The sequence below is a fragment of the Phyllobates terribilis genome, unplaced genomic scaffold, assembly GCF_046119375.1.
Source record: "Phyllobates terribilis strain yellow unplaced genomic scaffold, ASM4611937v1 Scaffold_3__8_contigs__length_932513732, whole genome shotgun sequence".
Taxonomy (NCBI): domain Eukaryota; kingdom Metazoa; phylum Chordata; class Amphibia; order Anura; family Dendrobatidae; genus Phyllobates; species Phyllobates terribilis.
Window position 1 is genome coordinate 96,785,690 of NW_027362763.1, and position 16,810 is coordinate 96,802,499.

The 16,810-nt window shown below is 40.3% G+C and overlaps 1 protein-coding gene across 3 annotated transcripts in view; it reads left to right on the plus strand.

Moving 5' to 3' along the window:
- KLHL29 (kelch like family member 29) overlaps positions 1-13,491 on the plus strand; it is a 1,034,900-nt gene extending 1,021,409 nt beyond the window's left edge. For all 3 annotated transcript variants that reach the window (XM_073674052.1, XM_073674053.1, XM_073674055.1), the window contains one exon: positions 9,549-13,491. In XM_073674052.1, the coding sequence (XP_073530153.1) occupies positions 9,549-9,732 (184 nt within the window). In that variant the 3' untranslated portion in view covers positions 9,733-13,491. The remainder of the gene's footprint in view (positions 1-9,548) is intronic.
- The last annotated feature ends 3,319 nt before the right edge of the window (positions 13,492-16,810 follow it).

The window sequence follows — 16,810 nt, forward strand, 5'->3', positions numbered from 1 at the left end:
TGTAGTCTCCAACCTTTGGCCCTCTAACTTTTGTAAAACTACAACTCTCAGCATGGTATCGTAACTGCTCAAGAATCTCAGGTTGGAGAATATTGCTGGGATCTATGGTGCATCCCTGGGAATGCGTTAGGCTATGTTCACACTTGCAGCATCAGTTTACGGCATGCAACGGACGCCCATTTTATCTTTAGAGGCCAAAAGAATGTCCTTGTGGGCTCCGTCGTGACTGTACAGTGACAGTGGGATACATTGGGGGCATGTGTCGGAGGTGTACTTAGAAAGATGGCACTGAGCGTTCCTCTAACGTGCGATGACCCCCGAGCCCGTCCCTCGACTGGTTGATATCGGCCCGTTCCGTGCGTCTCCATTAAATTCCCAGCGAGCCGTCAATCTGTGTGAGTGACAGGCTCCATCTGCTGTTATTGTGCGCTGCCAGATGCACGTGAGTTGGCAGCTGTTCTCCTGGTAATTTACAGACGGTGTTTCCTCTAAATATTTATCATATTCTCTGTACCTAAATGTAATATCCGTGAGATAATTAGAGGGCGCCGCATTTACTGATGGCAGCGTAACTGCTACCAGGCATGCTGGAGAGCCGGATGTGAATACATGTCATGGGTGCTTGTCTGACATGTGCAAATCATTGTCAGTGGGGTCCCCGGTGATTTCCCCCGACAGAAGCTGCACCTCATTTTATGTGATAATGTATACGGTGTTCGACAGACGTAACTCCCATTTCCCAGCATGCTCTGCTCGTACGACAGATTGACAGACGAATTTATCGAGCACATGATGAATTAGAAATTCTCATTAGAAGCCATCGCTGTCCCCAAAGGCCCGAACTGCAGAGAAGCCTCCAACTTCTGCAAGAATGACAATGAGATGTCAGCACACGAAGGCCCAGAATATATTCTAGACTTTCTGCCCAAACTTTATTATCTATTCTAGATTCCTAATCTGTCCGATCATCCATGTCCGTCCTGCTATCTATCTGACTGTTTGGCAATGGAGAGGCTGTAGACTGTCAAAACAAATTAAGTTCTTCCTATCAGTAGGTTTGAAATATAAAGTGGTGCTTAGACCGTGATCATCTAAAGTGACAAGTACATCAATTAAAATCGCCTTTGTAGAACTAACAGATGTAAATTTAATATCAGGATCCAACTGATTAAGACACTGATGAAAAGTATGGAGTTCATCCAGAGTGCTACCAACTCCGCCAAAGGAAGAGATCGTCTATGTATCGTCACCACCTGGTGACAGATAAAGACAAAAACCTTCTCCAGGACCGCCATAATATTCTTGGATGTTTTATCTATCTATCTATCTGTTGAGCTGATATACAGTGGTGTTCAAAAGTCCTGCATAGGCATGAAGAAAGCTATATATTTCATACTTCTGCATCTCTACAGTGAAACTGGTGGAACATATATGTTTTTGTAATCCCTCATTGTATGCCATACTCATTTTTGAATGTCCCAAGTGTATAAATTGTTATGGTATGCGCATTTTTGATATTTTTTTTTACAGCATAACCATACCTACACCAGTACAGTGTGTAGAATGGTGAACAGGTTTCTAAGTTTGTTAACTTCCATTGCAAGTTCACACAGACTTAAATTTTACTTTTTAAGATTTATTATTTTTTATTTATTTCAGAGTCCTGAAAAGGGCCTTTTGAGTGCATCTTTAGCTTCTAATACTTTATTGGCCAGCCTTTGCTCTTGAGCACCAACTTGCATCTCTGTGGCATTGAGTGAACAAGCTTCTGCAGATGTTCACGAGTGATGATGTGGTTCCAGGCCAGTATCAGAGACTCAATCAACTCTCTCTTGGTCCTTGGCTGTTTTTTAGATATCTCTATTGATACCTTGTGCCACAAATTTTCAATTGGATTGAGGTCCAGGGACTGGACTGGCCAGTCAATAGTAGCCATCTTGTTCTTTTTTTTCCATTCCGTTACTGTCTTAGCTCTGTGACAAGGAGCATTATCATCCTGGAAGATGTAATCCCCTGAAAACAGGTGTTGAGCAGAAGGCAGCATTTTCTTATTAATGATGTCTATGTATTTTTTTGCATTAACCATACCCTCCACAATATGAAGCCTTCCAACACCATTGGCTGCCATACAGCCCCAGACCATTACTTTCATCGGATGTTTCACAGAGAAGCTCAAACACTCTGGCTTGTACTCTTCATGTGGAAACCTTCTCACATAAGACTTGCCATCATGTCCTAAAATGCAAAAAGTGCTTTCATCACTAAATAGCACTTTTTCCCACTCCTCCTTCCTCCATTTTGAATATTTCAATGCCCACAGTTTTCGCCTTTGTCTTTGTATGACTGTCATCAATGGCTTCTTTCGGGCCTTGCACCCTCTCAATCCTGCTTCCAAACATCTCTTCCTAACAGTTGATGTTGATACCTCAATATTGCACTTTTCTTGCCATTCTCGCAGAAGCTGAGGAGAGGTGAGCTTTCGATTGGCAAGGGATGTTCTTATCAGTACTCTATCCTCCATTTTAGTTGACTTTCTGGGCCGAACAGATCTGGGCCTGTCCTGGGTAATTCCAAGCTGCTTATGTTTCTGCAAAATTCTTACGACTGTACTCTGATTACAGCCGACCTTCCTTGCGATCTGGGGGCCAGTATAACCCTCTTCATGTAGCACCACAACTCGCACACGATCCTCCGCTGACAAAAATCTGAAGGCTCCCATCATAAAGCTCTACAGTATGATTCACTAGATAGACCACCAGATAAAACAAACAAACAAAGCAGCAGATGTGACGCAATGTAATGGAATGTGATTGGCTGCCATATCCAGGTTATGATTGGTCACAAGAACCTCATCTGTGATTGGCTAATTTTGGATCTGAAGCTGTACAATATTTAGTTGTGCTTTCAATTCCCATATTGTTGCAATAATTTCAGGCAAAACTGCTTCAAAAGCTAAAAATATTACAGGGAGAGAATGCAAAATTGTATTCTGAACAAAACCATATACAATATGTCATATTAGCATCGAAGATATTCGACAGAAAACGTTTAAAACTTGAAAAATCAATTTATCCTTTTCCTATGCAGGACTTTTGAACACCACTGTATATCTCATATCTATGTGTCTATTTTAGATTTATCTATATGATATCTACACAATACAAGAATCAGAACAGAAATAGCGGCTCATGATTAAAGGGGGGTTGTCCGGCCTTAGGGTACAAGTCACGTAGAGTGACTGCAGACTTGTGAATACTGCGCCGTGCTGTGAGGAATCTGCGGTGCAGGCACTGAGCGCGGGTGGGCGCATGACCACAAATATGTGATTTACATACATGTGGTCACATGCCGACTAAACGTGCACTGCCTCACTCAATACAAGTATATTGAGGGAGGCCGGACATGTCTAGTCGGAATGTGGCCGGAAGAATGCAAATTGCATACTTGCAGTCACATGACCACCCTGCGTCTGCACCAGAGAATCCTCAGAGCATGCAGTGACTCCATGTGACTGCAGACTTGTATCTTATGACCGGCAACCCTTATAAAGGAGAACAATAATCAGAAGCCATATTGCATATGAAAAATAATCATATAAAAGGAATGAGGCACCACTAATAATAGAATTACCTCTAGTCTTCCACAGACATATCCATGGTCACAGAACATTTAAAAAAAAAAAAAGTATTGTGAATTTAAATCATCAAACATTAAAGAAAAAAAATGACAAAAAAAATAAACAATGCAAAGTTCAGGATGACACCGCGGTACATTCAAGGTCTTCTGAACCAAGTCACTTCATGAAAAAAAGATAATTTTAATATATATATATATATATACAGTACAGACCAAAAGTTTGGACACACCTTCTCATTTAAAGATTTTTCTGTATTTTCATGACTATGAAAATTGTACATTCACACTGAAGGCATCAAAACTATGAATTAACACATGTGGAATTATATACTTAACAAAAAAGTGTGAAACAACTGAAAATATGTCTTATATTCTAGGTTCTTCAAAGTAGCCACCTTTTGCTTTGATGACTGCTTTGCACACTCTTGGCATTCTCTTGATTAGCTTCAAGAGATAGTCACCAGAAATAGTCTTCCAACAATCTTGAAGGAGTTCCCAGAGATGCTTAGCACTTGTTGGCCCTTTTGCCTTCACTCTGCGGTCCAGCTCACCCCAAACCATCTCGATTGGGTTCAGGTCTGGTGACTGTGGAGGCCAGGTCATCTGGTGTAGCACCCCATCACTCTCCTTCTTGGTCAAATAGCCCTTACACAGCCTGGAGGTGTGTTTGGGGTCATTGTCCTGTTGAAAAATTAATGATGGTCCAACTAAATGCAAACCAGATGGAATAGCATGCCGCTGCAAGATGCTGTGGTAGCCATGCTGGTTCAGTATGCCTTCAATTTTGAATAAATCCCCAACAGTGTTACCAGCAAAGCACCCCCACACCATCACACCTCCTCCTCCATGCTTCACAGTGGGAACCAGGCATGTAGAGTCCATCCGTTCACCTTTTCTGCATAGCACAAAGACACGGTGGTTGGAACCAAAGATCTCAAATTTGGACTCATCAGACCAAAGCACAGATTTACACTGGTCTAATGTCCATTCCTTGTGGTCTTTAGCCCAAACAAGTCTCTTCTGCTTGTTGCCTGTCCTTAGCAGTGGTTTCCTAGCAGCTATTTTACCATGAAGGCCTGCAGCACAAAGTCTCCTCTTAACAGTTGTTGAAGAGATGTGTCTGCTGCTAGAACTCTGTGCGGCATTGACCTGGTCTCTAATCTGAGCTGCTGTTAACCTGTGATTTCTGAGACTGGTGACTCGGATAAACTTATACTCAGAAGCAGAGGTGACTCTTGGTCTTCCTTTCCTGGGGCGGTCCTCATGTGAGCCAGTTTCTTTGTAGCGCTTGATGGTTTTTAAACTGCACTTGGGGACACTTTCAAAGTTTGCCCAATTTTTCGGACTGACTGACCTTCATTTCTTAAAGTAATGATGGCCACTAATTTTTCGTCCCTTAGCTGCTTTTTTCTTGCCATAATACAAATTCTAACAGTCTATTCAGTAGGACTATCAGCTGTGTATCCACCAGACTTCTGCACAACACAACTGATGGTCCCAACCCCATTTATAAGGCAAGAAATCCCACTTATTAAACCTGACAGGGCACACCTGTGAAGTGAAAACCATTTCCGGTGACTACCTCTTGAAGCTCAATAAGAGAATGCCAAGAGTGTGCAAAGCAGTCATCAAAGCAAAAGGTGGCTACTTTGAAGAACCTAGACTATAAGACATATTTTCAGTTGTTTCAGACTTTTTTGTTAAGTATATAATTCCACATGTGTTAATTCATAGTTTTGATGCCTTCAGTGTGAATGTACAATTTTCATAGTCATGAAAATACAGAAAAATCTTTAAATGAGAAGGTGTGTCCAAACTTTTGGTCTGTACTGTACTGCAGCATAAACGCTTGTGAAACGCTAGGTAATCCACACCCCATGGTCCCCAAGGGGATTCCGCATGTTCTATGCACATGCTGCGGATTTTTCCGCAGCGTTTATGCTGCGTACAAAAATCCGCAGCATGTCATTTAATTTTGCGGAAGCGCAGCGGAACTCCCGCCATTGACTTGCATTGAGACGCACAGAAACCGCGACTGTACATTTTTACAAGCGGCTTCTATGCGTCTCTATGTGCGGATGGTACCCAGTTCTGGAGGAGAGGAGACTCTCATCCAGACCTGGGTACCATTGTACCTGTAAAAAAAGAATAAAATAACAAATAAAGTTTATATTCACCTGTCCGGCGGCTTCTCTCTGAATGCCGGCATCGCTTGAGGACCTGCGGTGACGTCACAGTCATGTGACCGCAGGCCCTTCACTGCTCTGTCTCGCGATATGCCGGCATCCAGGAACCAGACAGGAACGAGCGCTGCAGCCACGCCGGGGCCTCGGGGGTGAGTATAGCTTTATTTGTTTTAATTTTTACGGTTCACACTGTATAAATCCATGCTGTTTGCATGGATTTATACAGTTTGACCTAGTTGTCAAGCACTTTCCAAGTGATGCTATCGCCTGGAAAGCGCTTGTCAATCTGCATGCGGAAACGCATGTGAATCCGCATGTATTCTGCAGGAAAACCGCATGCACAATCTGCATGCGTTTTTTTCTGCCAGTGAGATGCAGAAATGCTGCAGAAATTTTCTGCTTCATTTCTGCATCGTGGGCACATAGCCTTATGTTTCAACAGGACAACGACCCCAAACACACCTCCATATGTATATATATATATATATATATATATATGTACAGACCAAAAGTTTGGACACACCTTCTCATTTAAAGATTTTTCTATATTTTCATGACTATGAAAATTGTACATTCACACTGAAGGCATCAAAACTATGAATTAACACATGTGGAATTATATACTTAACAAAAAAGTCTGAAACAACTGAAAATATGTCTTATATTCTAGGTTCTTCAAAGTAGCCACCTTTTGCTTTGATGACTGCTTTGCACACTCTTGGCATTCTCTTGATGAGCTTCAAGAGGTAGTCACCGGAAATGGTCTTCCAACAATCTTGAAGGAGTTCCCAGAGATGCTTAGCACTTGTTGGCCCTTTTGCCTTCACTCTGCGGCCCAGCTCACCCCAAACCATCTCGATTGGGTTCAGGTCTGGTGACTGTGGAGGCTAGGTCATCTGGCGTAGCACCCCATCACTCTCCTTCTTGGTCAAATAGCCCTTACACAGCCTGGAGGTGTGTTTGGGGTCATTGTCCTGTTGAAAAATAAATGATGGTCCAACTAAACGCAAACTGGATGGAATAGCATGCCGCTGCAAGATGCTGGTTCAGTATGCCTTCAATTTTGAATAAATCCCCAACAGGGTCACCAGCTAAGCACCCCCACACCATCACACCAAATATCTCAAATTTGGACTCATCAGACCAAAGCACAGATTTCCACTGGTCTAATGTCCATTCCTTGTGTTCTTTAGCCCAAACAAGTCTCTTCTGCTTGTTGCCTGTCCTTAGCAGTGGTTTCCTAGCAGCTATTTTACCATGAAGGCCTGCTGCACAAAGTCTCCTCTTAACAGTTGTTGAAGAGATGTGTTTGCTGCTAAAACTCTGTGTGGCATTGACCTGGTCTCTAATCTGAGCTGCTGTTAACCTGCGATTTCTGAGGCTGGTGACTCAGATAAACTTATCATCAGAAGCAGAGGTGACTCTTGGTCTTCCTTTCCTGGGGCGGTCCTCATGTGAGCCAGTTTTTTTGTAGCGCTTGATGGTTTTTGCAACTGCACTTGGGGACACTTTCAAAGTTTTCCAAATTTTTCGCATTGACTGACCTTCATTTCGTAAAGTAATGATGGCCACTCGTTTTTCTTTACTTAGCTGTTTTTTTCTTGCCATAATACAAATTCTAACAGTCTATTCAGTAGGACTATCAGCTGTGTATCCACCTGACTTCTGCACAACACAACTGATGGTCTCAACCCCATTTATAAGGCAAGAAATCCCACTTATTAAACCTGACAGGGGACACCTGTGAAGTGAAAACCATTTCCAGTGACTACCTCTTGAAGCTCATCAAGAGAATGCCAAGAGTGTGCAAAGCAGTCATCAAAGCAAAAGGTGGCTACTTTGAAGAACCTAGAATATAAGACATATTTTCAGTTGTTTCACACTTTTTTGTTAAGTATATAATTCCACATGTTTTAACTCATAGTTTTGATGCCTTCAGTGTGAATGTACAATTTTCATAGTCATGAAAATACAGAAAAATCTTTAAATGCGAATGTGTGTCCAAACTTTTGGTCTGTACTGTACACACACTGAGAAGGAGAGCACACATTACCAGGATGGTAGAGGGCAAGTCACTATTATCAGAGTACCATCAATTCATTACGTAACAGCACCAAATTTGTATTCTGGTCGTTTGGTCTCCATATATCCACCCTCTTAATCCATTATAATTCCTTTTTTATTGATAGCTGCTCCCCATCACCACTTCTCCTTAGGGGAGGGATCCTAAGATCCTATTTCTAAGCTGTAGTTCATTATGTCCAGATGCAACAAAATGTTTAGAAATCTCCTTTTCCTTTTGGTGATGATTGACATGAAGCTTAAAATGCCATATCATCTCACTGATATACCATAAATTACGAGGACAAGTAAGTACACATACCACGTGATCGGAATCACGGGTAACAAAAGCTGTCTCATCGTATATGTCTTCCCAGTGGTGGCGGAGGTGAAATGATCCCCTCTCAGGATAAGATCTCAATTTATGCTGCTCAGGCAGAGATAACAGCCCGTCCTCTTTCTGCCCGTAAAAGACATCTATATATAAATTTTCAATGGAACACAACCTGATCCCTGGTGTTGGTAGAGCGTCTCTATGAGAACAATAGAGGATTGCAAAATTTAGGTACTTATTTGAGAAAATGTTCTGAACCTTGGCCGATAACGAGGAATGATCTTAGCGATGTGTTCACTATATGTCGACACAAGTGGTACCTTACTAAGTGTTCTTTGTCTCGGGCATGCAGCAAGAAGAGAGTACATGGGAAAAAGATGTGTGTTTGCTAAGAATCCACTTTCGATAGCCATGATTGAGAAACATAGGCCCCAATTCATCAAAGTAATTTTGCCAGAATTCTGGAGTAAAGTGCTTTGAAAAGTTTTGCGCAACTTGCGCAGCCATCTTGTAAGCTTGATGTATAAAGTGGTGCTCAGACCATGATCATCTACAGACACGTAGATCAAGACATTAAATCAGCTTTGTAGAACTAATGAGTGTAAATTTAATATCTGGATCCAGCTGTTTAAGTTACTAATGAAAAGAATGGAGTTAATCAAGAGTGGCACCACTCCGCAGGAGGAAGAGATCGTCTATGTATCGTCACCACTTCAAAACATGTGAAGTAGTGGTGGCAGAAATAGACAAAACCCTTCTCCAGGACCCCCATAACATTATTTTGGATGTTCTATCTATCTACTCTGTCTCTCAAAATGTTCCATATAACCAGAATTGCTGTTTTTTTGTGTAGCACGGTCACTTGTAGATTTCAGACAAATTTTGTGTTGCCTAAACCCTGGCCATAATTTAGCTACAGTCTACTAGCATGCTTAATTTTGGGAGATTTTAAGTTATGAAAAATGAGAACCAACAGGAAACCAGTAGAATTATTGATGCAGCTTTGGTTGTGACTGAAGCAGGGGCGGGAATACTATTGGTGCAACCACACAACGACTCAAGAACAAAGAGGGCATCTACCACCTCCAACGCAACTTCTGACAGACACAAACAGGTCTATTATGATAAACTATTTGGACCACGAAGGGTCCATATATGGTTCTTGCACAACGGGCCCTCTTCTGTCTACGTCCTCCAAAGGGCTGGAGTATTGGTAAATTGCTGTTTCTGTAAAATCGTGTCCATAGGTGGAGCTGGGACAGTAACTTGGAAATCTATGACTGACCGATTGACTAGATTGAGGTCACTAACCCTCTCTTGTACTTTTGCAGCGCCGTGGTCCTGGACGGAAAGATATATGCAACAGGCGGCATCGTCAGCAGCGAAGGACCTGCTCTGGGAAACATGGAATATTACGACCCCAAATCTAACGCATGGACATTATTACCCAACATGCCTTGCCCACTCTTCCGCCATGGATGTGTAGTGATAAAGAAATACATTCAGAGCGGTTGACCCAAGGGGCAACGATGAACTGAGACCACGGTCCGACATGTTTGAACGTTTTGATCTTTTTTTTTTCTTCTTTCATTGGTTTGGTTTTAATCCTTCCTATGCCAGAGATGAAGTGGTTAATCCTTCTCTTCTTCAGCGGGTTTTACCCCATTTATTTTATAAGGAGGTAGAGAGGGATGAAAACGAAAAATAAGGATTTGGTATCTTTTTGTTTTTTGGGATTTCTTTTTTTCTTTTTTTTTTTTGTCTACAGCTTTTGCATAAAGTCTACATTGAATGTAGAAGATCATCCTCACTTTTGGGTGATGCCGGAGCAATTGGGCTCCAAACTATGTATAATATGTATGTTTTTTTTTGCAGCAAACGTGTCACTAGGTGGCGTAGTGACACTTGTTGCCACCCTAGGTGCAATAGATTCCCATATTTTTACATGGGTTCAGTTGAGATAGGGTTCGGGAGAGGGAGGGGAGCAGATGAGGACATGTATTTTACCTTCTAGATGTAAAGCTGGGATTTTTTTTTAGATGACTGTTCGGTACAGCTAAGCATCACATCATAGAGAATATTGGAAGAAGCCGTTTTGTTTTTAGGTTGGCCTCCGCTTATTCCTTCCTTGCAGAGAATGTAGCGTTAGCTGCAGAGGAGAAAAAAAAATCAGTTTGTCAAAATGAGGAAATTCTAAGGAAATTTCGAGAATAAATTAATAAATAATGTAGGCAAATTACATTTCTGTGATAATGGGAGATCTTTCAGACATAAATTATGGTGTGTCCCATATAGGGCCACACGGCAGCAATAAGGGGTCAGTGGAGGTTTCAAGGTGTCGATTTATTATATGGTCGAACATTCATTTTAATGGATGTCTTGCAATTCCCCATTTCCCCTGCAGTGGCCGCTGCAGGGAATATGTTCAGCTGCCCACTGCTTTCTAGTTAAGACAACTCATTTAAAGGGGCAGTCCAGTTTAAAATGTTACTATTCCATAAGGTTGCATATCTTTAAGTTAACAATCACAGCAATAAGCACCCTCCCTGGGTCCAGCGCTGCCTCTCCGCCGCCACGCCAATCTTTGTTGACAGACTGCAGCGGTCACATCACTGCTGCTGCCAATCACTGATCTCAACGACTAGTACCATCTACCTCTGAGCACAGTTGATTGGCTGCTTCTGGAAACCAATTAGTGTTATGATGACACAGATCTCCCAAAGCGGCAAGAAGAGTTATCAAAGGGATGCAGTCAAGATAAGTTTCTTAATCTGAAGTTTAGAAGGTTTTTTTTTTGTTCTAAATCATGTTTAAATATGCAAAAGCAGCTTTCAGCTAGGAATTGTAGGGGAAAAATATTTTTTGGAAGCTAAAAAAAAAATTCAAATTATTTTTCAAATTCCAATTTTTTGACAAACTTTTTTTTTTTTTTTTTTTTTATGTTAGGAAAAGAGAAATAAAAATCTGTCTAGACCACAGATTTACAGTCAAATATTAGTCTTCCTGCAGGTCTTAATGAAATTGATTTTTCTGCTACTGGGCTAGTAAATATATATATATAAAGACTGCATATATATTATATTTATAATTAAATTGTTTCGTATCAAAGTGAGTTTTTTTGAGGATTTAACAAGACTAGCTAAATGTATTCAACGACTAGAAACATCGGCAACAGCTCAAGGCGGATGAAAAAATCTCATTGAAATCATTTTTAAGATTTTCAGACTGCAATCAACAAACGTTTTTCATGAGAAATAATATATAAATCAATTATTATTTTTTGTGCATTTTTTCTCCTCTCCTAATAATGTGGATAGAATTAAAGAGGTTGTCCACTTTTGGGGACAATTTTTTTTTTTTTACTTAAACACCTAATTTTTTATTTTTTTTTTAGTTGAAACATTTTTGTAATTTGGTTTTATTAAAAATTTTGCCTTCAGTAGCCTCTATATTGTATTGTCTGTTACTGGCTGGAGAATGAGTTATCTGAGAATCCGTCAGTGAGCTCATATTAACAATCCAGAATTTTATCTGTCTTTTTTATTATTTATGACTACAGACCACATCAAAGTTGAATGTGAAAAGAAACAAAAGAGCCTGTAAAAGCAAAATGGTGCAAAATTTTTAATGAAACCGAATTGCAAAAATGATTTTTAGCCCCAAATACATAGATTTAAATAACAAAAAGCCCTCAGGGGTGGAGAACCACTTTAAGCTCCACCCAAGTGAACAAAAAAATAAATAAATGACACCTCCATCCAACAAAAGGAAGAACACTTCTGTGAAACTGTGCCCCATAGTACAGGAGGATGAAAAACCCCATGGGAATTTGGGAGGTATACATTAAAAAATGGTATTATTGGTCTACATATTCTAATTTTCAAATGAAATTATTTTTTTTTGTTACTTTTCAGTTGTTCGAAAGGAAAATATATAAAAAACATAGAAATTAATATAAATGATACAAAATCATTATTACATACTATATTAATATATCATGAGATGGAGGATTTTTTAAAATTCATATTGCTGTATTTATTCATCTCAAAATATTGTTTTATTATCATTATTATTATTTGGGGGAGAATAATTTTATGTTGAATGTGTAAGTTCAATTTTCATTATTTGAGAAGTTTTAATAATATTATTAAAATAAAAAAATATTACACCTTCTTAGAATTGAAAAAAAAGTTGCCCAAATTAAGCACCTCGATTACATTTAATTATATATATATATATATATATATATATATATATATATTTTTTTTTTTAAATCATCATGATATATACTTACGGTTCTAATTTTACAATAAACAATGTTAATTTTCAAAAAAGAAGAACTGATAAAAAATAGGATTTTTTTTCCCGACACAATCAATAGCGCCTGGAAAAGCGCAGTTGTCTATACAGAACTGACGCACTATTTTAATCCATAAGAATAAGGGATCTTTCACACTAACACATTTCAGGTACTCGTTTCCATTCATTTTTTCTTTATCTTTCAGAATGTTTTTAAAAATGTTTTAAACTTTTTTTGTTTCCGTTCTTGCTCTAGTGACACATCCATTCACAAAAAAAATATATATATAAATATATCTATATATCTATATCTATATATATATATATATATATATATATAATATATATATTAGGAAATTCAGATCTGAAACGCGTTAGTGTGAACAAAGCTAAATCTGTGCCTGATGAATGTTAGAAAGGTCTCAAACTTTTTTATTGTGACGTACCTCCAAGATCTGACGATTTATTAAAGAGTTCAGGCTGAATCCTCTTGAATATTAATTGGTTCGGTAAAAAATAAAATAAATGTAAAAAAAATTAACAAAACTTCTCTGCTTTGCGCCTCTGAAAACTTCACTGTAAAACTCATTTTTTTGGAATGAGAGGATTTCATTTTTATGCCTTTTTTTCTTGTACTATCCGTTCTATCTATGGAAGGAAAAAAAAACAAACAAAAAAGCACAATCTTGTTACGTACTTTCTGCGTCCTTCTTTTCAACCAGGAGAACGAGCTTCAATCTGCCTGGTGCAGGATGTTTGATTTCTCAAAGTTGGTGTGTCTTACCTCCAAAGGAGGTGTTAGCATACGAGAATGGACTCACACACACACCGCTCAGCATCACACACACACACATTGAAGCAAATCTATTTCTGTGAATAATAGACAAACAGGGTTATCTGTAATGGTACTGTACATAGTTTATGTTACTGGTTAAGATCTTGTTATATTATAATAAATATATTTATAGATCTAGACTGACGTCCCATTGTTTCCTTCATTTCTAGGCTGATCCTTGTGTGACTGGCTTGTTTGCTGTGTGCTTTTTTTTTTTTTCTCCTGAAACAGTGCCCTCGTTGCCCACAGGCTGTGTTTGGTATTGCAGCTCAGCTTCACTTCTCCTTCCTTCCTAATGGCCCTTATTGCCACTCTGGGCAGAACAGGGAGACTCAATCTTCCTGCAGTGCCACCTGACCATTATGGGGCCCGTGAGTTGAGGTTGGGCCCCTGATGCCAGCATCGGGCCCCCGCCCATCATCGCGAGTTCAACTGTATTGGCTGGATGCTGATACCGTTGAAAGCAATGATGAGAGAGGGAGAGACACACTCCCTCTCCCATCATTACCCCTCTTCGTCTGACATCAATGACGCAGACACTGACCGGGCACGGTGATGATCATGATGATCAGTACATGGCACCGGCTGTGCTGAGATGTGTGGGCGCTCGGACCAGCGGAGGAATGAGGAGGAGAGGTGAGTATTGTATTTTTTTTAATGGGAGTGTATTATGCTGTATGGAAGGAGGAGGTGAGCTGTGATATGGGGGAGTGCATTATACTATATAGAGGCCTATGGTGAGTGCATTATACTATATAGAGGCCTATGGGGAGTGCATTATACTATATAGAGGCCTATGGGGAGTGCATTACACTATATAGCGACCTATGGGGAGTGCATTATACTATATAGAGGCCTATGGAGAGTGCATTATACTATATAGAGGCATCTGGGGAGTGCATTATACTATATGGAGGCCTATGGGGAGTGCATTATACTATATACAGGCCTGTGGGGAGTGCATTATACTATATACAGGCCTGTGGGGAGTGCATTATACTATATAGAGGCCTCTGGGGAGTGCATTATACTACAGGGTGGGCCATTTATATGGATACACCTAAATAAAATGGGAATGGTTGGTGATATCAACTTCCTGTTTGTGGCACATTAGTATATGGGAGGGGGAAAACTTTTCCAGATGGGTGGTGACCATGGTGGCCATTTTGAAGTCGGCCATTTTGGATCCAACTTTATTTTTTTCAATGCGAAGAGGGTCAATGTGACACATCAAACTCATTGAGAATTTCATAAGAAAAACAATTGTTGAAAAAAAATCACAAAAAAGCCAGACTGGAATTTGCCAAACTACATGTTAACAAGCCACAAAGCTTCTGGGAGAATGTCCTATGGACAGAGGAGACAAAAAAGGAAGTTTTTGGCAAGGCACATCAGCTCTATGTTCACAGATGGAAAAATGAAGCATATCAAGAAAAGAACACTGTCCCTACTGTGAAACATGGAGGAGGCTCTGTTATGTTCTGGGGATGGTTTGCTGCATCTGGCACAGGGTGTCTTGAATCTGTGCAGGGTACAATGAAATCTCAAGACTATCAAGAGATTCTAGAGAGAAATGTGCTTATTTCATGAGTTTAATTTTTTTTTAATTCTGTGGAAGCAATGTCTGACTTTCATGTGTTCATTTTCATAGATTTTTAATTTATTATTACTTTTGTCAGATTCAAGTTACTTCTGTGACCATTGTGGGTTTTTCTTTCATTAAATGAGGAGTATCAACAATTTTGACCACGTGTGTATATTAAGGACTGTGGGGTTCATTATACTATATAGAGGCTATTTAGGGGGGCATCATACAGTGTGGGGATCATGTGAGGGGGTCGTCATACAGTGTGGGAGCTAATGTGGGGTCTTTGTACAGTGTGGGGGCCATCATACAGTGTTGGAGCCAGCAAACAGTGCCTTATTTTTATAGGGGCACTCTGGTTATTGTGACGGTCAAAGGGGCACACAGAGGGCATTATTACTTTCTAGCTGGAAAAATGTGGGCACTGTTTTCTAGGGCATTTGCATAGGGCATTACTATATTCTAGAGGGTTGTTTTACCATGTAGAGGGCACACAGTACCACACAGTAGGTGCAATAATAGGGACACGGCAGCAGCGGCTCAGTATTGGGGTATCAGCCTGATGAGGAGTTTGTGCAGGTTGGGGATAGATGAGGACGGGGCTGGAATGTGAGAAGTCAGATGTGTCTTTGTTGTAATCTCTGCAGCCAAGTCCTGGCTGGAGAAGTCGTCATGTCGGTCTGGGCCAGATGGAAAAAACAGGAAAAGTGAACAATTTCATCGGAAAGAACTTCATCTGTAAGTCACCATCTATAACTGTACTGTAATCTATTGCATGTTCTGCAGGACTGGCATCTTTGTATAGAGATTATTTTCAGTAACCGCACGGTCATCTGCTGAGGTTCTCCTACATCTACTATTAGGGTCCGCCACCATAGTTGTAATCAGGGTTACCTGGTTAGGAGCCCACTCAGAAGTTTGGCCCCCCCTAAACCAAAACCCTAGCTACGTCTCTACCTCCCAGCATTACTGAGACCTCATGCAAATACATTTAATAATTTGGTTTTCTTGCAGCCACCTCTAGGAGGAGCTCAGTGCATTAGAATATATACAGCCTCCATTGAGCTCAGTGAGAATTAATATATTCTCTATTGTGTGAGCTCCTCTTGTAGTAAATGTGGGGTCAGAAAATGACCAATTAGCTAAATCAGGTTTTTGTGTTACATGTATGTAAAAAAAATGTTTTTTTCATAGTCTCTGGATGCTTTACTGTTGGCATGAGAAAGGACTCATGGCAGCGCTCACCTTTTCTTCTCCGGACAATCATTCTTCTAGATGTCACAGTCTGAAGGGGGCTTCATCAGAGAAAATAACTTCACAGGAAGTACAAGGATTGGACTGCAGAGGACGGGGGTAACGTTATTTTCTCTGATGAAGCCCCCTTCAGACTGTGACATCTAGAAGAATGATTGTACGGAGAAGAAAAAGTGAGCGCTGCCATGAGTCCTGTGTCTGCCAACAGTAAAGTATCCTGAGACCACTCATGTGTGGGGGCTTCGCATCCATGGAGGGGATCACTCACAATTTTACATAAGAACTTTGGCCATGAATAAAGAATGTGATCAAAACATCCTCCAAGAACAACTTCTCCCCTCATCCAGGAACAATGTGGTGATGAACAATTATTTTCCCAGCATGATGGAGACCATGTCATAACCCAAAAGTGATAACGAAGTGGCTCAGGGATCAAAACATTGAAATTATGGGTCCACGGCCAGGAAACACTCCAGATGTCAGTCCCATTGTAAACTTGTGGACAATCCTCAAAAAGCGAGAGGACAAAAACACAGAAATTGTGATAAACTCCAAGCACTGATGAGACAAGAATGGGCAGTCATCAGCCTGGATTTGGCCCAGAAGATGATATCCAGCTG